At 39.2% G+C, this 24,099-nt stretch overlaps 2 protein-coding genes across 5 annotated transcripts in view; both read left to right on the plus strand.

The window, feature by feature from the left end:
• The window catches only part of mapk14b (mitogen-activated protein kinase 14b), a 21,436-nt gene extending 17,895 nt beyond the window's left edge, over nucleotides 1-3,541 (plus strand). Inside the window, exons 9-12 of one of the 2 annotated variants that reach the window (XM_008409305.2) lie at nucleotides 33-112; nucleotides 602-680; nucleotides 1,718-1,891; nucleotides 1,966-3,541. In XM_008409305.2, coding sequence (XP_008407527.1) covers nucleotides 33-112; nucleotides 602-680; nucleotides 1,718-1,891; nucleotides 1,966-2,030 — 398 coding nt within the window. In that variant the 3' untranslated portion in view covers nucleotides 2,031-3,541. The remainder of the gene's footprint in view (nucleotides 1-32; nucleotides 113-601; nucleotides 681-1,717; nucleotides 1,892-1,965) is intronic. The other variant, XM_008409306.2, reaches the window with a different exon arrangement.
• Nucleotides 3,542-5,465: 1,924 nt separating this feature from the next.
• Nucleotides 5,466-23,352, plus strand: srpk1b (SRSF protein kinase 1b). 3 transcript variants are annotated; one of them, XM_008409308.2, is made up of 16 exons: nucleotides 5,466-5,562; nucleotides 6,159-6,213; nucleotides 13,780-13,907; nucleotides 14,527-14,635; nucleotides 15,300-15,387; nucleotides 15,685-15,772; nucleotides 15,881-15,987; nucleotides 16,144-16,309; nucleotides 17,316-17,341; nucleotides 17,436-17,658; nucleotides 18,745-19,167; nucleotides 19,786-19,880; nucleotides 20,147-20,254; nucleotides 20,802-20,871; nucleotides 21,736-21,828; nucleotides 22,053-23,352. In XM_008409308.2, exons 1-16 carry the CDS (start codon nucleotides 5,550-5,552, stop codon nucleotides 22,235-22,237), a joined length of 1,977 nt encoding a protein of 658 aa, XP_008407530.1. In that variant the 5' UTR covers nucleotides 5,466-5,549; the 3' UTR covers nucleotides 22,238-23,352. The 3 variants fall into 3 exon arrangements, with proteins under 3 accessions (XP_008407530.1, XP_008407529.1, XP_008407531.1); XM_008409307.2 differs by lacking the exons at nucleotides 5,466-5,562; nucleotides 6,159-6,213 and adding an exon at nucleotides 7,977-8,089; XM_008409309.2 differs by lacking the exons at nucleotides 5,466-5,562; nucleotides 6,159-6,213 and adding an exon at nucleotides 10,987-11,336.
• Nucleotides 23,353-24,099: the final 747 nt, after the last annotated feature.

Below are 24,099 nucleotides of genomic sequence, written 5' to 3' on the forward strand. Positions count from 1 at the left end.
CGCTATGATTCCCCTTGACTCCATGGCTTTAGATATAAACCAGCTGCAGCAGATAATGCGCCTGACGGGGACTCCCCCAGCCTCCCTCATAAGCAGGATGCCCAGCCATGAGGTGAGACCCCCTTTCCCTTCCCCAGGTGGCCTCCTTCTTCAGCCGGAGTCAGAGGGCGGGGGCGAGCAGTCAGCTCTCAGCTCGATGTTTGTTTGCAAACAGATAGCGGCAGACTTCCCTTCCCCACCAACAGGCTCACCACCGCTCTATGCTGTCGCTCCACTTCTTCCCTGTTTCCTTTCTGACTCACCATGCCTGTCACTGCGATGCCTTTCGGAGTGCTGTCGTGGTGCAGCTCCTGTTGCACTGGTGATTAGTTTTCAGTAGGAAATTTTGTGCAGCGTTTTTTTTTTCTTCTTCTTTTCTTCATGGGGGGTTGTACTAACTTAAGTGTGTAGAGTGTAGGTCGTTGGCTAAAAGTTTGGAGCCGTCTCGCTACACCCGGATGGGTTGCTGTGTGAATATTTCTTGATGGTGACAATAAAAGGTGGCATTATTTTATTTTATTTTTTAAAACAGTTTGTCTTATTTTGTTCATCTCTTTAACAGGCAAGGAACTACATTAACTCGCTTCCTCACATGCCCAAGAGGAACTTCGCTGATGTGTTCCTTGGCGCCAACCCTCTTGGTAAGTTCCTCTTTCGGTGTCGGTCTGTGGTTTTTACCACTTCTGGCTCACTGCTTCCCCCTAGTGGCGTCATAAAGCATTACGTTTTTAAAGTTGCCATAAATCTTCACAGTGGTATAAATCGATTTAAATGTATTTCTGCTGTTAAAAGAAATTGAAAAATGTTATGATGAAGCAGTATACCATTGAATAAGCTGACTTATTCTGTATTGTGTTTTAGTTATGTGTATTTTTGTGAGTATTTGATTGAAATATGGTTGGAATGGTCCTGTTGGGTTGAACAGCTAATTTTCTCTATGTAAATAGGAGGCAGATATAAGTTTGCACTTCTTTCTGCTTTTTCATTCATAGTTTATTTTTAGCTGTTACATTAACTTTTCATATGCATCACTGAGTGAAAAACAAGATAAAATGAAAAATGTTACCTTTCGTATTGGAATAAGTTGCTGATATGAAACTGCTAACAACGACTGCAAGCAGGGGGCTAAAAGTTATTGAGATGAAGTTTCAGCACATCAAGATATTATAAGTAAAGGAAAGAGGTAAAATTGTGCAGATGAATTGGAATTAGAAGCTACTCAAGTTTGCTTACATTTTACAGTGCTTTCCTCTGTTGTTTAAAATTTGTCTCAATGAAACCAGAAATCTATTTTGGTGGGATTTTATGTGATAGTCCAACACATAATTCTGAATTTGGAGGGGGAAAAAAAGCCTTTTACATTTCTTTTACCAAGTTACAAGTGATACAGGCTGTAATTTTGTGAGTTGTACATATAAATAGGTCTATGGAGAGTTTATGCTCAGCTTGTGTGCATCCCTTCTGTAATTCAAAATGGCATCTCCAAATGTTAAGTGTCTCCAATTTGATTTTGTTTTGGAAAGAACTGAGTGGAAAATTTAGTTTCACACAATTTATTTTAATGTACATCGTACTGTAAAACCACACATGAATAGATTGTCACGGAATGTCTAAACATATCAGCGTTCCTCACTGTGAACCCTACATAACCATTATGCAACAATCATTGTGCTTTCAGCTGTAGACTTGCTGGAGAAAATGCTGGTGCTGGACACAGACAAGCGGATCACGGCGTCGGAAGCGCTGGCGCACCAATACTTCTCTCAGTACCACGATCCAGACGACGAGCCCGAAGCGGAGCCCTACGACCAGAGCTTCGAAAGCCGCGACCTGGAAATCGAGGAGTGGAAGAGTAAGTTTGGACGAGATGGGGACCCGGGTTGGGATAAGAATTTTGTACTAATTGTTGTGTTTTCCCTCCTTTAGGCCTAACCTATGACGAGGTAGTCAGCTTTGAGCCACCACCTTTAGACGATGAGATGGAATCCTGAGTGGGGAAACGCCTTTTCTTCCTTTTTGTTTAGTTATTTTATTGTTCTTTTTTATTTCAAAGGAACACTCTTAAAACTATCAATCACATGTGACCATCTATTTGTTTCCTGCTCACATGCACAACCATGACATTCAAGTGCCTGCCATCATTTATATCTTGGGGACGTTGTGATAACATGTTCATAACTCCCCCTAATTTGAACCCTCTTCTGAGGCCGACTTTAACTGTTCCTTGTTTCTTCTTTTTTGCTTCCACCATTTAATTATTAGTTTTCAAGTTTTAGTCACCCAGCTGGAAAAAAAGCATACATGCCAGTATCTGAAAACAATTTCAAGAAATGTATTCGATGATTCACATTTACAAAGTTTTACTACTTAGGAGTTAGCACAGTGCAGAAGGCTTTTTTATTAGTATTTCTCTCCTTCCGATATTAGACAAAATGTTATTTCTGTGTAGATATTGCAGCAAACAGTATTTGTACATAAGTATTTTAGGCAAAAATAATTATCACATTAGAATATTCATCGACACTTTAGCCAATCTCTTCAACAGTATGGATTTGATTACCAGAGTTCATCCTAAAATGGCCTAAATTGATATTGTATGTAATTTATACTATGTATGTACAGAATATGAGGGGAAATGTATAAAATTGACTCATTTTGACAAGAAAAAAAAATCTAGGCTTTATATTTCTTCTTGGTTTTGTAGACTTGGTCATTTTTTTTAAAGAAATTATCACTTATGGGAGAACTGCATATTCATCAAATACATCTGTTTGTTTTCTCTGCATCAATTCATGAAACTTCTTTAGCTCCAAAATGAATGTTTTAGCAGTCAGCAAAGCTCCAGTATCACAGCAGCATGATGAAGACAGGGTTGGCTTCGTAATTTATTCAGATCTGATGTTTCCTGCGAGAGCATTAGCTGTCAATGTAATTTAATCATATTGCATTTTATAAACCATTATTGCATTTATTGTGTGTGTTGAATGTTTTTGGGCACCAGTTTGCTCTGTATTTATGATCCTTTTTGTTAAGTTGTTTGTATATCAGTGTAAAAGAGAATGTTATTTGTCAGATTTTGGGGTTGTTTTTGTTATTTATGGAGAGCCTCTTGTTTCAGTATCCAAAAGCATCATTAAATATCTGACTCCCCCCCATTGGCCTCAGGGACTGCAGTTACAGCTTATATATGTAAGCAGACAGAGAGAGCCATGTTGTCTAAAATGTGTTAATGTTAATTGGCTGAAAACTGAGTTCTCAGCATACTGCAGATATGATAGTCCTGTTTACAAAAACGAAGATGGCAAACATATTCAGAGATGTAGAGCCTTGAAAATGTGTTCATACCCCTTTAATTTTTCCACATTGTGTTACAACAAGAAACTTTAAGGTATTGTAATCAAACTTTATTTGATGGACCGACACATGGCATTGGATAATTAAGAGGCACAAACAAATTAATGTTTTTTTGTTTTTCTCCATAAATAAAAATATAACATCAGAACTTTGGAGAACTGTCTTTTACTCTAATTACAGCTGGAAATACTTTATTTCAACTGGCTTTGTCCATCTAGAGACAAAACAATTTTGGATGAAAGCCATCTGAGAACATTAATTTTTTCCAGTCGTGCCACAGTTTCTTAATTGGAATTAGGTCTGGACTTTGACTGGGCCATTCATCCACATAAATATGCTTTGTGGCCACACAAGAAGTTCTACTTTAGTCTGATTGTACTAGAGAATGTTCTTCCACATTTTTCTTCTGTGTTATGACATTTGGGGCTCTTCACAATTCAATGCTTTGTGCTGGTCTATCACATGAAATCTAGGTAAAATGCATCAAAGGTTATAACATTGGGGAAATTAAATATATATGTATGAATAGTTTGGAAAGTCACTGTTTACAGCATCCTTCAGACCACTAAAGTGAACATTTCACTTTCAGAAGCTGGAAAATATTTTCCAGTCAGACCACATTTCTCTGGCTATCACAGTTGCTCTGGCTAAGTCATCCAAACGACATTACATCTTTTTTTTTTTCCTTCCGCTTAGTTTATGTTTGTTTTTTTTTTTGATGCATTTCTTCACCGCATGTTCTACAAAAAAATTGATGTCAGTAATTTATATAGGGCTGATTTTTTTTATTTTTATTTTTTTAGATATTAGGAGGATCACAAGAACCCAAATGTTCATGTACATTTGGGTTCTTGGATATCCAAGCAAGGCGCATGAGTGGATGTTTACTCACTGGATACTGAAGGGTGATGCCGAATTCTGTCATTTTTACACATCTGCATCAATCAGATTAAGATGTTTCTTCTCCAGGTCCCAATGTCATAAGTCAACCTGGTTTGCTTGCTTTGCCTGAGATATGTTCATGTATTTTCCACTGAGTTCTTCACCTAATGCACCAAGACAGCAAGGCCATGCTATGTGTAAATATACAACCATCAGTAAATAAAGGCTACTATTTTTCAAAGCTGTAACAGCGTGTTATTTTGGGTTGCGGTTTGGTGGTTAATAAAGCACCACATGGGGGCAGCATAACGTAATCTCTCAGATAATTCAGTCCTTTTTTATTCTCCACACCACGCATTTTATAATGCATGTCATTAGCTAGACTAAAAGACGCCTTTTACATATAATTTGCATTGTAGCTGAGCACCTTTAAAGGTATTAAATGGGTCATTTTTGGATGCCTCAGCAGTTTGAGCTTACTGATCGCAGCTTTAACATTGCACTCAGCAACCTCTTGGTCTCGCAATTGGATAAGAATCCCATTTATAGAAATCACTTTCACGCAAGACAAATTGGAATTATAAAATTAGTTGTGTGCAAGTGATTTAATGTTAATAAATGTAATCTGAGCACAGATAGTCTGCTGTTCCTACTCCCACAAATGGATGCAAAATAAAATTATTTGTAGGTATAGTAGGTTGATCACTACTGTAGTCTTGGTTTATTTAAATCTATTATTCTGTGATTCTGTAACTTTAAATGCGTCTGCAGATTTTCGCAAGCGTTGGAGGAGACCGTGGGAAAATGCTCTGATAGTTGATAGAAAATATTCTACATTTTGGTCATTGTTATTCGAAAACATACCTTACACTCTGCTCCCTTTTATTTTGGTTCTGAGTTCTTTTTTTTTTATGGGGGTTGGCAAGCAACGTAGGTTCTGAGTTTTGTTTGGGCCTGTTGATTTAAGGCAGATATGACCACCGATCAAACGTTATTTAACTGGTGACCTTCTGGTGGATCGTTACATGAGGCATACTGTCCTCCGTAAATATCGGGGGGGAAAACGACAAAAACGGAAAGGGACAAAAATTCATATAAAAATATATTTAAAAATACAGGTTAATTAAAATTAGCCAAAACAATTCACATAGGTAAAAGATTAAAGGAAATTACAGTTTTCCGAACACAGCGCACTTTACAGCTCACTCCTCCTTTAAGACAGTGTCCCGCATTTCCAACAGCCACTGAACGCAGCACTTTACTGGTCGTTCAGCATGGAAAGAAAAGGTAACGTTGCTAACTAAACCAAAATGCTTTTTACTTGTTGAACCTGTTACTCACAACACATTGGCATTAGACTCTTGTCGCTGATTAATTGCTGCTTAAATAGATGTAGCAAATGTTAAACAAACTACTTAACTACCGGTGTAGAGTCAAAGTGTACCATGCGCTCTGCTGTGTGTTTTCTGTGGTAAGATTGTGTTAGCTTTAGCTTCACATGATAAGTGCACAGTTTTTTCCCCAATACATTTCGTTATCGTTGTCTGAGACAAAACATAAGTCATACTGTGACAAATGCTTAAAAATAATGAATAGGACTGTTTGTCTTGATAAGTATTTTCACAGCGAAACGTTCGAAGTTGCTGTTAGCTAAATTAACAATACCCACAATACACCGCTAAGCCAAGTAACCTGCTAACTACATAGTTTCTCATTTTGCCGTCATTGTGAATTTTGTTACACCTCAGAAAAGTAGCTAATATTTTTACTGAAATCTGGGGTAACGGCTCGGAAAAAACGCGGACTCGTGTTATCTGTCACACAAACATAACAGCGTGTTTTTGTCTCAGATCTGTTTTCTTTTTGCATTTTTTTTTTTTTAGTTCTCGCGATCCAAGCGAGGAAGAAGAGGACGAAGCAGAGGAAACCTGGCAAAAAGTAACCAGAAAACTTCCTTTTTTATTTCTTTACATATAATGGGTTTCTTTACTCTGTTCAAGTGGCAGAGCAGGAAGTTTAGAAAGCGCTTTGCGATCACAATAGACAGGGAAACTCAGGTGCGCCGAAAATATTTGAATATTTTTCAAAAGTGGCGTTTTTTCCCACCCCAAAGAATCAGTTTATAAAGAGAAACGGATGTAGATTCATTGCACATAGTGTGATATATTTCAACAGTGTATTTATGTCCGGTTTGATAAGTATGACACTAATGAAATTTCCCAGTTTAGTTTCTCATTTAATGTTACATTTTCAGTCCTGCTGAAAAATAAAGTGAGCATCACCATAGAGGAAGCAGAGGGAAGATTGAAACACTCCGAGTCCCTGTAAAATGGCTTTGATGACTTTAAACTTGACTGAAACGCAGTGGACTGACACCAATAGGCTTCCCACATTATTACTGAATATCACACCAGACTTCAAACAATTTTAATGCAGTGCCATTCTGGTCTTTTTCCAAACTCTTAAGATCTTTATTTCTGCACGAAATGAAACATTTATTTTAATCTGAACAGAACATTTGGACAACTACACAGCAGTCCAGTGGTTTTTTTTTTTTAATCATTAGTCCAGTTAAGGCATCTCTGATGTCTTCAGTTCAGGAGTGGTGTAATACGAGGGACAAGAACAATAGTAGTTCAGGATACATTTGTGTGTGTGTGTGTGTGTATATATATATATATATATATATATATATGTGTGTGAGTGATGGATTTTAAAACACACTCTCCCACCAACTCTTGAATGAACTTTGCTTCCTCTCAAAGCTGTTGTTAGTCTCGTCCACCTTTTTTTTTATAACCATACTTTTTCCTTCCACTCAATTTTCCATTTATATGTTTGCATTCAGCTAAAAAACTAATTTAGCAATGACCTTTTGAGGCTACGCCTCATTGTTGAGGGCGTTCAGAGTGTTTGCTGGACCAGTTCAGTAGCCTCTATGTGATTGTAATTTATAGCATGAAAAGTCTGTGCAAAAATATTTTTTTGGGTTTATGTAATATCCAATGTTCCAAGATGAGGAATTTTAACTGTTCTAAAAACTTAATGTATGTAATATAGGTGTGTAACTTTTCAAGGACATTTTAATTTATTGAAATGCGCTTGTATTCCTTGTGCTCCAGGTTAGCCGTTTTTCTTGATTGTGTTTGGTAACAGATGACAATAGATCTAAAGGGGATATATATATATATATATATATATATATAACAAAGCTTTCAGTTTACCGCTTATTGTTTTATTTTAAAACCTGCCGCTCCATGTTGTTGGAAACTGTCCAACAACATGCAGCTTTAGAGCTTGTGGAGCGAAAACATCCCAAAGCACCCTGCTCTGCTTCTGGACTCATAACTTTCTCAAATAATGTTGCGACAGTATTGACCTTCTTCTCACCACACTGCAAACATGTGAAACGGCGAATGGATTGCATTTTTAATTGAAAAGATTATTTTTTTTCCTTGTTATGAATCGCTGGAACCAGCCTAGTGTTATTCAGCCTCCCTCTAAGACGTCTCCTGCCCCCTGCTCTTTCCCTCCCACTCCCTCTTTTTTGTGCCTGCTGTGGCGAAAGGGACTCGGCAGCAGCCACGGTGCATTCATTGAGCAGCGGGTGAATAACGCACACCTCATCACAACTGAGGCTAGAGATGTTTCCCAGCACCTAGTTTTTTTTTTTTTGGCCTTTCCGGTCAGTGGTTAAGTGGTACAAAAAACAAAAAAATCAGCAGCGTTGTGTCTTCTCTGTCATGTGGCTCCTGGACTGGATCTTCTCCATCAATACAGCTGTGGTGAAACTTGCCAGTGGGCTGACATGGAAGTGAGTAGCTTTTATGCATGCATTTGGAGGAGAAACCAGTCGAAGAAGTTAAAAATTTCAACTTTATTTATTTATTTATTTTTTTGGTTGGAGCTGTGATGGTTTACGCCGAGCCTGACATGGCTTAATACTAGGATGATGTATTTTTTCCATTCAGGAGCTTTGACAGACGGCTGCAGCCTCACTGATCACCTCATTACCTGCTTATGTATTCTGCTTGGTGTGGGAGAACAGGACCGATTGTGTCTCTTGTGGATTTGTGCCTCCAGCTTTTCAAAGAGCATATTTGAATTTTTTTTTTCACATCCCTGGGATATCCAAAAAAAAAAAAAACGACCTGTTTCTTTAACTTTCCTGCTTCAAATTTTTATCAATGCAGTTTTTTGCTCAGGCGGAGACGTAGGAGTACGCCGAGTTTCCACCAGCCCTATTGCGCCGTGTTATGTTTAGCTTTCATCTCTGCTGCTTCTCTCCCAGCACTAGCTCTGTTTTTTTTTTTATTACATAACCCATCAACTCTTTTCTCATCTGCAGCCCTCCACAGCACCAGATCCGTACACTGCAGGTTTTGCAGCAACTCTTTCTCCCTTTTCCTTCCTGTTTGTGGTAGAAATATTAACATGTTTGCCCTGAATTTTATTATTATTATTATTATTTTAAGGAGTCTATGGATGATTTCAGGCAGTAAACATTGGTTTGTGTTTAGCAAAGAGCTGTTGTTTTTATGAACTGAGGAAACCCTCAGTGGAGCTAGGCGTCTCTGTTTTGATTGCTCTGGTTCCGGTATGATGCTAGTTGAGGTCAACGTGGAAATCGATTTGATCCCAATTTTTCTTTTAAGTTTTCATGACGTTGTTTTGAGCCTCCCTCTGTTCCTTCGTTGAGGCTTGGAGTGCTGAAGGGAAATGCTTTACTACCACCTTCATTTACACTTTGTGTGCATCGTACCTTCATTCTGCTTGTCAGGCACTTTGTATTGATTTTACTTGAGGGGAGGGGAGCCGGGACAGCAGTGTTTCTGGTTCAGCTCCATCGTCAGGCGCTACGTCTTCTTCTGCACCTTGTTTTGTTTTTTTCTTCCTACTTCTCTGATCCGAGTGTGGCAGAATGGCTTTGAAAGCAGGAGATGGCGACACGCTCTCATGTCGCATGTTTTCCAGAGTTGTTGATATGTTAAGAGGTTGTGAGTTAGTTTTGCCATTTTTATCCCTCACTGGGGTTGGTGAATCTTATTGGAAGAAGTGCAAGTTCAACTTAAACAAGAAATACTTATAAGTTTCACACAGGGTAAAACTTGGTCAGTTTGTTTTCATAGTTCACCAACTACTGTGAAATAATTTCACAGAGCAGCCTGAATAACTTCTGCATTTAAAAGAATAAGTCTTTATAAATGTTTATCCCATAATGATGTTGCGGTCCAGTTAGCATATAATTTAGCTGGTGATGTGGCCTTTGCCAGCTTTTTGGCTTGTTTTTTTTATTCTCACTTTTTATTTGCTCACACAAAGCGTATTTTTGTTTCTCTCTAAACATTCAGGATTTGGTTTACTAAATCAGCTGACAAATAAATCAGTGCTCTCTAAAACTCTTAATTTAAGGACATCATATGTGCCGTTACTTTGACTATTCCTACATTTATGATTGTTGTGACAAAAGTCAGATGTGATGGAAAGCATTAAGCTGCGGCTTGTGCTCGTCTCTGTTGTATCTGCAATTTCTCTTTTATTTACTCCCTGCCTGCAGCAGGCTCAGTGCACCAATCACACAAACAGATGCAAACAAAGAAACTCATAGTCTGTTCGGTTTGGTGGTTGGGGCTTGAACTTTCTGTTCAGATTGAGTTTTCAGAAAAAGAGAGGCATTATGGTCAAGGTTGAAACGAGGGGAGAGGAAGTATCTGATGTCTACAAAGAGCGTGTGTGTGTGTGTTGCGTCGTGTGTGTGTGTGTGTGTAACAGCCTCAAACACGCACCCAAGCTTTTGTCTTCAAGGGGAAATGTTGCTCTTTTCTGCATAAAAAGTGTTGTTCACCAAGAAAAGATGTTTTACATCTTTCATTCTGTTCTTGATAGAGCAGCTTTTGACGAGACCCAAATAAAATGTATTCAGTTTAAACCCAAACAGAATTGTTTGGTTCAAAGTGCCAAAATCTTGAGTTACTGACATTCTTGCTTGTGAAGAGCAAGTTTTTACAAAAGCAAAATGAAATATTTTACTTCGTAGATTTACATGATTCTTTACAAAAATTCCACCATTAAAGGGAGTACATTTATTTAAAGGATGAAAACCAAAAATAAAGAAATTGTTTTTGATTAATTCACTAGTGGCACAATTGTTGATGCCACTAACTTTTTTTTTTTTTTTTTTTTTAATAAACATTGCTAAATACTTTTTTGCTGATCTATGATGCTGTGGGTCTCTAATGTAGACTTTTATCCCCACAAAATAAGTGTGCAACATAAAAGTTGCATATCTTCATCTAACTGCGATTGGATGACGACCTGTCAAAAAAGCTTTTTGAAACTGTGTGCAGTGGCTGTCTGGCGTTTTTTTGAAAGTATCAGTATCAGTTGGATTTTTTTTCTGACAAATATTTCAAAATATTTGATGTGAAACACGTGAAGTAAGTCCTGTCGCTGTTAGAAAAGCCCATTCTGGGCCCGGATTGGAGAGAAGCTGTGTATTTCTTGCTCATTTAGCTAATAAAGGCCACGGATGGAAGTTGGTGACGATGGACTGTCTGGGGGGACAGAGGACAACGGCTTTTGGTCGGATCAGGAGGGGGCACTGATGTCGCACCTCACCTGCAATGCAGTGCTGGGCTCTTTCCCCCAATCACCTTCCAGCTGTCAGCGAGAGGGGGGCGGGGCCAAAAGCTGACGACAGCCAAGGAGAGATCTCGGTCAGACGGAGCGACGGAGAGGCAGTGACTGTGGGAGAGAGCAGAAAGTGAGCGAGAATCGCAGCGTGTAGTGGGAGCCTGCAGTTTGGGACTCGGTCTGCAGCTTGGCCTCACCACATCTCGCCTTCCCACTCTCCTCATCTCTTCTCTCTCCCCCTCTCCTGCTGTCTCCTTGGCTTTTCAGTCATCAGCTCAGACTGCTTTTGCTGCCTCCTCTCTACTTTTCCCACTTCTGAATCTCCGTCACATATTTTGCTCTTCGGGCGAATGGAGTGAGAGGCTTTTTCAGTACCTGGTCCTCCTCCTCCTTGCTTCTCGTCCCATGGGCATCCGTGCATCTTGCAGGTAGGACGTGTTGTTGTTGTGGTGGGTTTAAGAGCTGTGGCACCCTTCAGGCTTCGACTGTCTGAAAGAGGAAGGGTACAACAGTATCTTCAGTGTTGCAGAAGTCCTTGAAGTACCCTGGTGTGTTTTGATGAGGAGGCATTGAACTGACTCCTCTACGTGGAAATAACAGGTGACAAAGTCTGTTAACTCACATCATACACATCTTGGAAAATCACAATCGTGATGTTTTGGCATCTATTGTCTAAAAGCTGTGATGTAAACATCCGAATTCGTCCGTTTTCATAGTGTGCACTCCCTTTTTCTTGGGCACTGGTGTACAGGGGATTTTATGTTTTAATAATACCCTACGCCGATTAATTTACTTGAAAATTTCATAAACGATAAATGAATCCTCTGTTGCAAGTCTGTAAGAGAAGAGAGGTTATGTTTTATTCAGAACCACCGGTCACATCAGGGTACCGCCATGATTTATCTTTTGCTTCCGTCCTGCAGAGGTGTGCTGTCCTCCAGTGCAAGGACACCGCCCCTCCCACTCACTCGCTCACTCACTCATTCATTCACAGCGGCTGTAGTTGACATCATGTCCTCACTTAGTCAGGAATTTACTGCAGCAGGAATTTTAAGAAGATATAAGGTGTTTGGTGCGAGGTCTAATAATAACGGTCGCTGTTGTGTAGATGCTGAGGTGACGCAAGGGGTTTGGCTGGTCGCCATAGCGATAATAGATTGTAAAGTATTAAAATGTGTTGACAATCTGGTCACATAGAGGTAGCTGGGTCATCTGACTTCATTCTGCGACTTAGATTTGAGTCTTGTTCAAACAAAGTCCTCAGACTTGACTTGGACTCTCTGTGGACTCAACTTGCACTGGAGGTCTGGACTCGAGTCTCCTGAACAATCTTTACTTTAATCGGGAGTGAAAGTAAGGCTGATCTTTAATATGTAATTTTACTGTGTAGAAGTGTTTCCCTCATTATGAAAACACTTCCAGTTCGTCAAAAAGACATTTGTGTTTTTCTTTCAAAAATAAAATCAATCAAGCCTCGCTCTTTATTTGGTAATATATCGGCGTATCTCGGAAGACTTAGATTTTAAATGCACATTTTGTACGTCATTTAAAAAATAACCTCCGATTGGACTCTGACGTCAAGAGAAGAAAATTCTGTCAACTTTGTATGATACGCTAAAGTAAAGGAGTGAATAATTTAAGCAAAGGGATTAATGGGTGAAATCTATGTCATTAATGTCACAATTGGATGACACAATTAGACGAAGGCCTATTAAAAAACTGTCATTTGGTCTATGTACTTATGTTTGAAGAATGTTTTTAAAAGAATAACTTTTTTTTTTACTGTAAATAAACTACTTTGTGTGTATCAGGTTACACATTATTTGTCAATAATTCCTTTTCTTCCAGAGTTTTTGGGTGGTACTACTCATTAATTCTGGATTTCATTTGGCCTTTCACTTGCAAACAAAGACCCAAATAATCAACTGCCAAAGAAATTGGGTTGTGTTCTTGCCTCCTTATTTTTGAAGTGATGTAAAATTAATTCCTATTTTTATGGTGCACAACTCAAACATTTCACTCTGTAAACGGCCTTTACAAAATCTTGCTCTACTTTAAACTTTATTAGTCCCATAGAAATATTAAACTGTACTTTTTTCTTCAGGATTACTTTAGAACAATAATTGTGACTGTGTCTAAATTATACTTTTTTTTTTCTTTTTTTTTCCTGGATCACTACTATTTACTACTGTTTAGATACTTATATAACTGATGGTAATGTATGCTGGTCATGAGGCAGATTCTTGGAGTCACTTTGTGATCTGTAAGAGCGAGGAAGATAAGTTGTTTTTCTAGTTGGATTTCCAAGGCTCATGATGTTACACAAAAGATAAAGCTGATTAATTTGACTTGGTTTGTGGTACATAACATTAGACACAGCAGCATTGCCAGTTTCTTAAAAGGCTGTTTCGTTCTTTTTTTCGTTTTGACCATTCCATGTAATGCTAAAACTGCAAGTTGGCCTTGGGTTTTATGTTAATGAACTATAAACGGTTCCACATTGTCCAGCTGCTGGTTAATGCAATTTGAAAAAGACTAAATATTTTTGGATTGCAGTTAATGCTGCAGCGAAGCTCAGTTTTTAACAAAGGAACAATGTTGTTGCTGGATTATCAAAGTGAGCATTTATTTTTATTAGTCACCAAAGTGTGATTACGGTAAATAATACTGTATATATATATATATATATATATATATATATACACACTATATAAAGTTCACCTGAGTTCTCCTGTGTCTGTTTGACCTGATTTTTTTACTAAATGAAGTGAGCTAGTGCTTATTTTAATGCATCTTGCTGATCTCTCCATCGCTGACGGTCCAGGCCTCCCAGTACTGTTCTCAGCATACTGTTTGTTGTTGTCCCATCAGGCCAGAGCCTCATGGTCGCGGCGGGGCGTCTCTGCAGGGTCAGGGAGAAGCTCCCCTTCCAGAGCAGGATGAAGAGATCCTGGGCTCCGACGACGACGAACAGGAGGATCCCAATGATTACTGCAGGGGTAGGGTCTCCCTTGGTCTTCAGAAATCACTTCTGCATCTGCATGATGAAATGAAATGGATTCTAACTTCTTGGAGGAAAATAGTTTTGGTCCAGATTGAAATTTATTTTTTTTAAATGTTTGTGATGGATGAAGCTGCTGGAGTGATGGAAGCAATTTTTAGTCTTTATTGATGGATTTCTGCTGATTCTTGACTTTTAAACCAGGGAACAATCTGTTGTACTTTCTGGTCTAGTTATCCGTTTTCCTTTGACTCGGGCAACAAACTGTCTCGCCCCGTCTCTTCAGATTTTTCTTCTTTTTTTTTTTTATTAGTTCTGAACTGTTGGTTTACTTGGATCAGAACTGTGGGCAAAGGTAATAAGCTGGAGAAAGGAGAGTGTTTTTGCCCACACCAAGTAACACATCATGGCTCCTACACTGTCTGGAATTTTATTTCCATCTCGTCTTGGTCCTTTTTTGGTTCCTCAAACAAACATCTAAAGTTTATGAGCCTTCGCCTTTTTTTTTAATGGATTCAAGTTGTTTTAATCCAAACCTACTACTCCTGATTTTACTGCACATGGAGACCACAACATCATTTCACCTGGTCTTCCATTTTGCGTATGCGTTTATTCAGGTGGATATCATCATGTGAAGATCGGCGACCTGTTCAATGGAAGATACCACGTGATCCGTAAGCTTGGGTGGGGTCACTTCTCCACCGTGTGGCTGGCCTGGGACATCCAGTAAGTCTGCTCATCGGTTTAAGGAAAAAGAAACAAAAATGAGCAGGACTCACTTTTACATGTTGGTTAGCATGTTCAGGATTTATTTATTTTAAGCAGATGTCTTAAATTTACACACAAAGGAAAATTAAGGTATTTGACAAAACTGTAGGGTATGTCACAGAAACTATAGGCTGCAGTGGCTGCCTGTTTCTGCCAGCTAGCTGCATTGTTTCTCAGAAACCGGAGCTTCAGATCTAGAAATGACGCCACACCCAAGCTGAGCATGTTTTTGGTTGCAAGTAGAAGAACCAGTAGGAATGACTAATTGCTGTTAAGACGGATATGATTTTTAAAAAAATGTTTGTAATAGATAAAGCTGCTGGACTGCTTTCATCAAGTCCAACAGCTTTCATCAGGAAGTATGTTTTTTGTAGTCCAGGACTGTGTGCTTGTAGGTTAATGACATACTGTACAAACCATCAGAAGTGCTAATAAATAATATATACCTGTAACTTTCTGTTTCATATGGGCAGCATACAAAACCTTCTGTTTTCAAAGTACACCCAGAGTTTTACTTTGAACTCTAGGTGGCTCAGAGGCGTCCAACTTTCTACATCAGAGTTCTGACGGCAGAATTTGTAGTTTTATATTTTTATTTTTTTTTTATTTCTTTTTCTCTCAGGGAGAAGCGATTTGTGGCCATGAAGGTTGTAAAAAGTGCTGAACATTACACAGAGACCGCGCTGGACGAAATCAAGCTGCTGAAATCTGTAAGGAACAAAGATACAGTATATACTTTAATCAAGTGTTTATAAAAAAAAATGAATCTGTCGTCTTTCCTCGCCATCAGTTTTAATTTAATTAGGCTTAATTTCACTTTTTTTTTTTAGACCAGAAATTTACCTATGCTATTATTTATTTGAACTATTTAATGTGATTGAAGAAAAGTGAGATGCACATCTTTATACACAGTACATGTAAACATTTGGTGAAAATGTATACGTTCAACCTATTACCACTTATGCTCAATTTGTGACGTTGCCACATGCCTCACTGATGTTTTCTAGGTGAGAAACACGGACCCCAGAGATCCCAACAGAGAGAAAGTGGTGCAGCTGCTAGATGACTTCAAGATTTCTGGGATGAATGGAACTCGTATCCTCTACTTAATTATGAATCTGTCACTGATTGTTACAGATAGTTAAAGGCTGCAGATTTTTAATAATTTTTTACAAGAGGTTTCCTTGACTCAGATTTCTTCAGATGTGTGTATGGTGTTTGAGGTCCTGGGCTACCACCTTCTGAAGTGGATTATAAAATCAAATTATCAAGGCCTGCCCCAGCCTTGTGTGAAAAGCATCATACGACAGGTAGAGAATTGCAACGCTCCAAATGTGGTTGAGCAAACCTAAATGTAATCCTTGTTACAAAAACATTCACACATATCACACCGGGCTTATTCCCCTGAACTACATTTGAACACATTTTATCCAGAAAACGCTTCATTATCATCCGACTCTCTGCAGGTTTTGCAGGGCCTAGACTACCTCCACGCCAAGTGTAAAATCATTCATACAGACATCAAGCCTGAAAACATTCTGCTGACTGTCAACGAGCCCTACATCAAGAAGATGGCTGCCGAGGCGACACAGTGGCAGAAGTCTGGCGCTCCACCTCCATCTGGATCTGCAGGTAGCCATTTCTTATGTTTCACACTTGAACGGAAATATGGACCCATCGACTTAAGACTGTGGAGGAGCTTTAATTCAAAACTTTAGCTATTAATACGTTTCAATCAGTCAAATTTTATTTCAATAGCACCTTTCAGCAACAAGACATTTGAAAGTGCTTTACATCAAAAAAACACACAATTACAAAGTCATATAACACACAGCCGTCAACATTACATTTTGCACATCAGATTATTGATTAGTGTTTCATGATTAGTGTTTCAATAGCAACTGTAAACAGGTGGGTTTTTAGTCTAGATTTAAAGGCACTCAGTGTTTCAGCTGTTTTGCAGTTTTCTGGAAGCTTATTCCAGATTTGTGATGCATAGAAGCTGAATGCTGCTTCTCCTCGCTTGGTTCTGGTTCTGGGGATGCAGAGCAGAACCAGAGCCAGAAGACCTGAGAGGTCTAGAGGTCTCTGATAGACCAGCACAGTGGTCTATCACAGTTTCATTTGTAAAACTGACATACATTGAACAAACATGTGGAACGTTCTCTGCTATAAAATTCTCTTGTAGGGCCCAAGCAAGTTTTGTTGACTTAATAATATCCAGTATAATAAAATATTTGTCCAGCATCAATATTTTCGTCAATACAACTTTTGTTTCAGTTTTTGTGGTCTCTGACTTCTTAACCAAAGCTATTTTTTTTCTACACGTATTGTTGGTTTTCTAAGGAAACCGTATAGTTTGTAGTGCCACTGTATTTGATGATATTGCGTGTTTTGAGTAAAAAGCTGCTTCTAATAAAAGCGGCGAGCTGAGCTCCTTCTCGCTATGAGTCACCGCTGGATTGGTTGCGGCTGTCGTCTACTCACTCAGAGAAGTTTATGAGACTCCGAGCCTCCGCGGGGGCAGTGTGTTGGCAAAACCCAGCCACCAGAACGAAATACTAATTATAGAGCGGCTATGAATGTGCCGCGTATCACTCAACATTATTTCCCTTTGATGTTTCCCCTTCTCCCGCAGTGAGTACAGCGCCGGCACCCAAAACGGTGAGTTCTCGCCCTTCATATGTTGTGATGTGACACTTTCTCAGAACATGGGGAGTTAAATGTGATTGGAGTACTGCGTGTTCTCCATTCGCAGGTGGCCAAAATGTCAAAGAATAAGAAAAAGAAGATGAAGAAAAAGCAAAAGAAGCAAGCAGAGCTGCTGGAGAAGAGGATTCAGGAGATGGAAGGCGGAGCAATGCCTGATGCTGCAGAGGAAGATGACGACGACGATGAGACGGAGACTAATGAAGATTCATCCTCGGCTACTGTTCCCGTCTCTTCAACGCTGCAAGACGTTGCTAACCACACAAGCACAGGTGAGTAATGGATTTGAATCTGGTGTCATCTTTGAATCTCAGTCGTATGCTCTTCCAGCAGCTTCACAAGTCTGATTAGGATCTCCTCTGCTGAATTTATCACAAAATGTTTTATTGGCCAAAACGAGGCTTCTAGAGAGTCCAGAAATGTCCACAATGTGAAATGGGTGCCGAGTGAATTCCCAGATTTAACTAAGGATGGGGGGAAAAAGTAATAAATGGTTGAATATTTGCACTTCCCGAGTATTCCCCATCCAATCTTCATCATCTCGTCCTGTGGGAAAAGTGTGGAAAATATTTGTAATTTCAGACTCTAAACATTTTTCCATCCACTGTTGCAATGAGAATAAAGAGAGTTTGTTTGGTGAAGAGCAAACAAACTCTCTCTTGTTTGGTGAAAACTAAATCTTCACCTGTCTGAAGGATGAGCTCCTGTTAATTCCCCAGGAAAAGAGAAACTCTTTAAACTCTGGTAAAATGCAGGACAAAAACAATGTTGTCTTATCTTTCAATGGTGACAGCTGAAATGTGTACACTGTCACTATGACCTCATCTAATCTTCATTTTGACTGAACAGATGCCCCCAAATTATTGAATATGGAGAAAAAAATGTTTGATGATGACAAAAACTCCAGCTGTATGCCCTGACCTTTTTCACGTTTTGTAAAGTCAGAAGTTTTTTAGACTTTTCTTGGAAAACTCAGTGCTAAGAAAATGATGTAGCATATTTAAAAATGTTTTCCAAATGCAAAGCTTTTCTCTGTACCTGCAGGTTTTCTGAAGTTGTTTACCTTTTTTTTGTTATTTTTAATCAGGGTGTCTGTGAACATCAATCACCAAATTTCTCTGTCTGGACTTTGACTAGACCATTTAAACCACGCCATTGTAGTTCTGCCTGTACGTGTAAAGCCAGATGAACTTTGACACATTTGTCAAGTTTTTTGCAGCCCAGTAATTATTTTTATTTATTTATTTATTTATTTTCATCACAGGGGTTCTGGATAAAGAACTGTGTCATTAAAAGTCTTTATTAAATGAAATAAACCCTTTTATTTTTCTTGTTTTTTTGTTTTTTTTTTGCTGCAGACTCCACTCCCGACGAGCAGCCTCCTCTGACGCCTCAGCCAGGTCATCGGAAAGCGGGCGCAGCGGAGGAGGAGAACCGAATGGAGATCAACTGCAACGGCCATTCCTCCTCACCGGAGAACAAGGACAGTTCAGAAAAACAAGGGACCAAGGAGTCTGCGGAAGAGCAGGAGGACCAACAGAACGCGAACCAACCAGAAAGCACTGCAGAGACTCCAGACTCTATATGTAACAAAGAGGAGCATGAAACCTCTGACGCCTCGCCGGCAGAGGCCGATCCCGCCTCGGAGCCTCTCCCCGCTTCCCTCGGCTCCAACGTCGCCGTGGAGCCAAACGACGGGGAAAGACGGGAGAAAAAGATGGAGGACATGGAGACGCAAGGGGGGAACAAAAAGGAGTGTGAGGAAGAGGACGGCCAGAGTGGTTAGTTGCAGAACAGATATTTTAGCCTATTTTACTGCACTTTCAAGATTTGACAAAATCCATCATGCTCGTGTCGTTTCTCTACAGAAACAGCTGAATTTAATTAGAAAAATATTCACCATTTATATTGAAAGTCTCGAGTGCACTCCCTTATCTGTTGAAAACTACAAGACCGGGATAAATTACATGAATATGAAGAAAATTTGAAATGAATATGCTTTATTATTTTCTTTAAAGACTAAACAAAACTACATCACAAAATTAATGCAGATGTAAACCAGATTGTAGTTTGATGTGCGGATCAATGCAGATTGAGCAAGAAATGGCTTGCTGACGTTCTAAACTGTGTGGGTTGAATCCAGTCAGACTGCTGCATTATGAAGGTGTTATTTTCTAGACTTCACACATTAAATCAAATCCTCCACTGTAACTTCAACTTTCTAATGAACGCCCACTGCAAACTGCGAACACTTTGCAGCAAAAGCTTTCTTTTGCTTCTTCGAGTTCCAGTCTGTAAAATTCCTGGATATCTTTTTTTGTAATCTGTGGTGTTGGAGAGGACTCGGTGTCAGTCTCTCATCTGTTTTTGTCTTGATTTCTGACTCCGCTCTGTGCCAGGCTCAGCAGACGGTTTGTTGGTAAACCCCCTGGATCCTCTTAACGGCGACAAGCTGCAGGTCAAGATCGCTGACCTTGGCAATGCCTGCTGGGTGGTGAGTAAAAATGTGCATCCATCAGCAACAAGTCGGCTTCTTGTAGGTGTCAGTGGGCGGGGCCTCTACGGGTTAGTCTTGATCGTGTACTTTGTCAGAAATCAAGCCTTTTTATATATATATATATATATATATATATATATATATATATACCTCAACATCTGTTCATTATAAGCATTTTGAGTTTTTTGTTTTCTATCTCGTAGCTCATCTGTTTATTTTGGGATCTGTGAATTTTACTGAGATCTCAGCGTTTGTTTTTGCAGCACAAGCATTTTACAGACGACATTCAGACACGGCAATACCGTTCGCTGGAGGTTCTGATCGGAGCTGGGTACAGCACTCCAGCAGACATCTGGAGCACCGCCTGCATGGTAAAACACAAACACAGGACCGCTGCACGGGCAGTGCAATGAACGCTGGGTACATTCTGTTAAAGTTACAGCAGCCTGTCAGTAGAGAGAGGCTGCTGTAACTTTAAAGGGAAAAGCCTTTAAAATAAATTCTCCAGCATTGACTTTTATTGTTTATATAATATATTTGAACCCAGACAAACAGGAAGTAATGCATTAATTTTTTATTTCTGAACATATTGACTTAAAATAGTCTAGTATTACAACAAATGCTTTGGTTACGTTGATTCCATTGGAAATATTAGAGGTGTAAATAATTATTTTTGTAAAAAACATTATTTTTTTTATGGGATTTTATTCATCCATCCATAATTGTAGCTACATATACATGTCTGTAACTGATTCATTGTTGAGTGTAATAATTAGGCGTCGTCTTTTAGCAGGAAACTTTCTGGTATGTAAAGTTTTCAGAGGCAGAAACAGAAAAAACAAAATAGAATAAAGTCTTGACTGGCATAGCTGTAATTAAACCCTCCTTAATTCTGGATGTGTGTTTTGTTTTCGTCAGGCCTTTGAGCTTGCTACTGGAGATTATCTGTTTGAACCGCACTCTGGAGAGGACTACTCCAGAGATGAAGGTTGGTTCAGAAAACAGGACTTCCTTTACAAATGGCCGCCTGGCTTGAGTGTCAGAAATGGATTCAATTTGGGATCTGAAATATATAAAACTCTAAAACTGTTTCCGTCTATACGGAAACATTAAAGTGAAGATTTATTTATTCTATGAAATTCAATTCTTTCTTTTCTGAATAAAGTACTTTGCAAAAATTATTTATACCCCTTTAGCTTTTATTTGCAACAACAAACTTCAGTGTGTTTTATCAGAACTTTATGTGATTGACGTGTGTGCATGTGTGATTGTAAAAGGAAAACAAGATGTTGGTTTTTAGTACTTATAGCAAAAATCTGAAATGTAAAAACGCAAATTTGCAGCAGCCCCCTTTTATTACGACACCACCAGTAACATCCATAGATCTCTTATCACAGATCATCAATTTTCATTCACACAACAGAAGTTATTTTAAACAGCGACTTGTGTTGGGTGAATGAAGGTTGTTAAATTATATTCATGTATCAAACTTGACCTTTTTCAGTCAGGACTGGTTAAAATTTCCTATATTTTTTTTTTTCCCCCCACCAAATGACAATCCTGACTAATCCGATTGGGTTTCTCTTCTTGGTGTTATGGTTCTGTATGTATAGCATCTTTTTCTGTTTGAAAGCATGTTTTTTTTTTTCTTTTTTCTTTTCTTTCAATTGTTCTATTTTGTGTCGATCGCTTAAAAAAATTCCCTTAAAATACACTTAAGTTTGCGGTCGTCGGAAAATGTGGAGAGAAAAAACAAGTTGAAGGGTTGGAATTGCTTTTTGTGGATCTTCATATTGTGATGATTCTCGTCACCTGTACTCACCGTGCGTTTCTGTGTCTCCCCTTCCCCCAGATCACATAGCGCTCATCATTGAGCTGCTTGGCAAGGTTCCTCGGAAGCTGATCGTGGCGGGCAAATACTCCAAGGAGTTTTTCACCAAGAAAGGTAAACGCACCCGCCAGCTGTCTGCTGGAGAATTGCTTCCCCTTTCAACTTTGAAACATCCTCAGGTATTTGGGAGAGGAGATGCTATTTCAGGCTAAGCATGTGACGCCTCGAAGGGGAGCAGCCATCTGCTCCGCTCAGGACAGAACCTGCAAAAAACTAAATGAGGCTCAGCTCTGTGAAGGTCCACCGAGATTGAATCTTGTGAAACGTGTGTCTCCCAGGCGACCTGCGACACATCACCAAGCTGAAGCCGTGGGGCCTGTTTGACGTCCTGGTGGAGAAGTACGAGTGGTCCAAGGAGGAGGCCCACTCTTTCAGCAGCTTCCTGCTGCCCATGCTGGACCTGGTGCCTGAACGGAGGGCCACGGCGGCCCAGTGCCTCTCCCATCCATGGCTCTCCTCCTAAAGCCTGCGCACCGCCGCCATTTTTATACGTCGTGAAAGAACCCGGCCAGGAAATTCACTCATGTCTGCGAGCAGAACCCTCATGGTTGCCAGCACATCCAAACGACGGAGAGGAAAGCAGTCGAGGCTTTGTCACTAATTGGAAAACGTTCAGTAACGCCCTACACTCGTACTTGGTGAACTCTTTCTTAATTGGCTTTTTTTGTTGTTGTTGTTTCTGAGTGCAGGTGTATCGCTGGTGCACATTCTTTTTCTCTTCAAGAACTGAAATTTGCACTTTTCTGACACAAACGGAAGTGAAAGAAGCTTTGTGAAACGGCAATCCAGTGGGTGTCGTATAGTTGAGCCAAATCTTTGCCAGTCATCGTGTGCCCAGCTTTTACACTTTTTGGCCTGAGACTTTGTTCAGTTTGTCCCTGCACGGTGCTTATCAGATTAAAAAAGTAACCAGTGATTTTTAAGAACAGTCTTAAGATTTATCATCACCACCAACAACAAAAGGAAGAAAAAAATATTTATTTTTTTTGGTAAATTTTTACACAAACACCTCCACAGAATAAGACATTTAACACAGTGTGCATCAATGACAGTTATCCAAAAATACACTGACAACCAGGCTTCCCCCCCCGCTCCTTTGAGGTATTGTCAAGGTTCTGCATTACTTTGCATTTTCTCAGAGTTTGAGTGTGAAACTGTTTTTTTCTTTCTTCTGGATGGACAGCTCTGCAGTCGGTTTATAAACGCTGGTATACTTGGAATCCAGCCACACCTGGATAAGCAACCGGCGTTCAGTACGTTGTACCAAAGAGTTTTTCTTGACGCAGGTTTTGAACAAGACACTGAGTAGCAAAGGAGACTTTATCCGAAGGGCTTAAAAACGTTTTCATTCTGTGTGATCAGGCAATAAATTTAGCTTCTACTGTGCAAGACTTCCACCCCCTCCGTCCCCATGAATGTGCTGGTTTAACAAAAGATTGTACTAATTGCAGATGTTACTTTATTGCTTTGACTTTCTTCACAGTTGTCATATGGTTTAATGATGCAAGTTTCTTATGTCCATGTCTTCCGTCTTTATTTCTTCCTGTAGAATATAAGAATAAACACTTTTCCAAATTAGTTTGCCTTGTAAGCTGAAGGTTTTTAGTAACTCCTTGCAAAAAAAATTAAAAAATTCAATACACTCACAACAAACGTGAGTGTATTTTGTAGTGTTTAATGTGATAGCCCAACAAAGAGTAGTAGTAGAATAACAATGTTGAAAGAATATGACAAAAATATTTCCCAAAGTTTTTACAAACGGCACTCAAATTATTTTGGTGTGCATTTATGCTCTGAAATATTACATCACATTCCTGCTAATAATTTTTCCCCACCTGAGTTGTGGATCTGTACAACTCCTCCAGAGGTGCCGTGTAAACATATTGGTGAGTCTTGTATAATTTTCCTTCCACTTCATATTTGTTCATGACTTTGGCTTGTGCTATTTAAAAAAAGAAATAAAAAATTTATTGAAATTTGTGGCTGACGCAAGAGAAAATGTGAACAAATTCAGAAACTGTGCAGACTTTTGCACTCTGCCGATAAAACAAATCCTAATCATATAAAGGTTGAAAAGTTAAATACATATTATTGTAATTAGAAATTCAATTAAGCCCAAAATAATTCATGATCTTTTGGGATTTAGGTGTAATTTTATTTTACCAAAGTTTTTCTTCTGACCAGAACAAACACTTAGAAATCTTGTTTCTCCTAAACACAAATTGCGTTTGTGACTTGGATCTGATTTTATTTTTACATTTTTTTTCCTAATCTGTGGAGAGCTAAAGCTTTCGACCGACAACAAGCAGGTCTTTCATCTTCAAA

Source organism: Poecilia reticulata, linkage group LG5 (genome assembly GCF_000633615.1).
Source record: "Poecilia reticulata strain Guanapo linkage group LG5, Guppy_female_1.0+MT, whole genome shotgun sequence".
Classification (NCBI taxonomy): domain Eukaryota; kingdom Metazoa; phylum Chordata; class Actinopteri; order Cyprinodontiformes; family Poeciliidae; genus Poecilia; species Poecilia reticulata.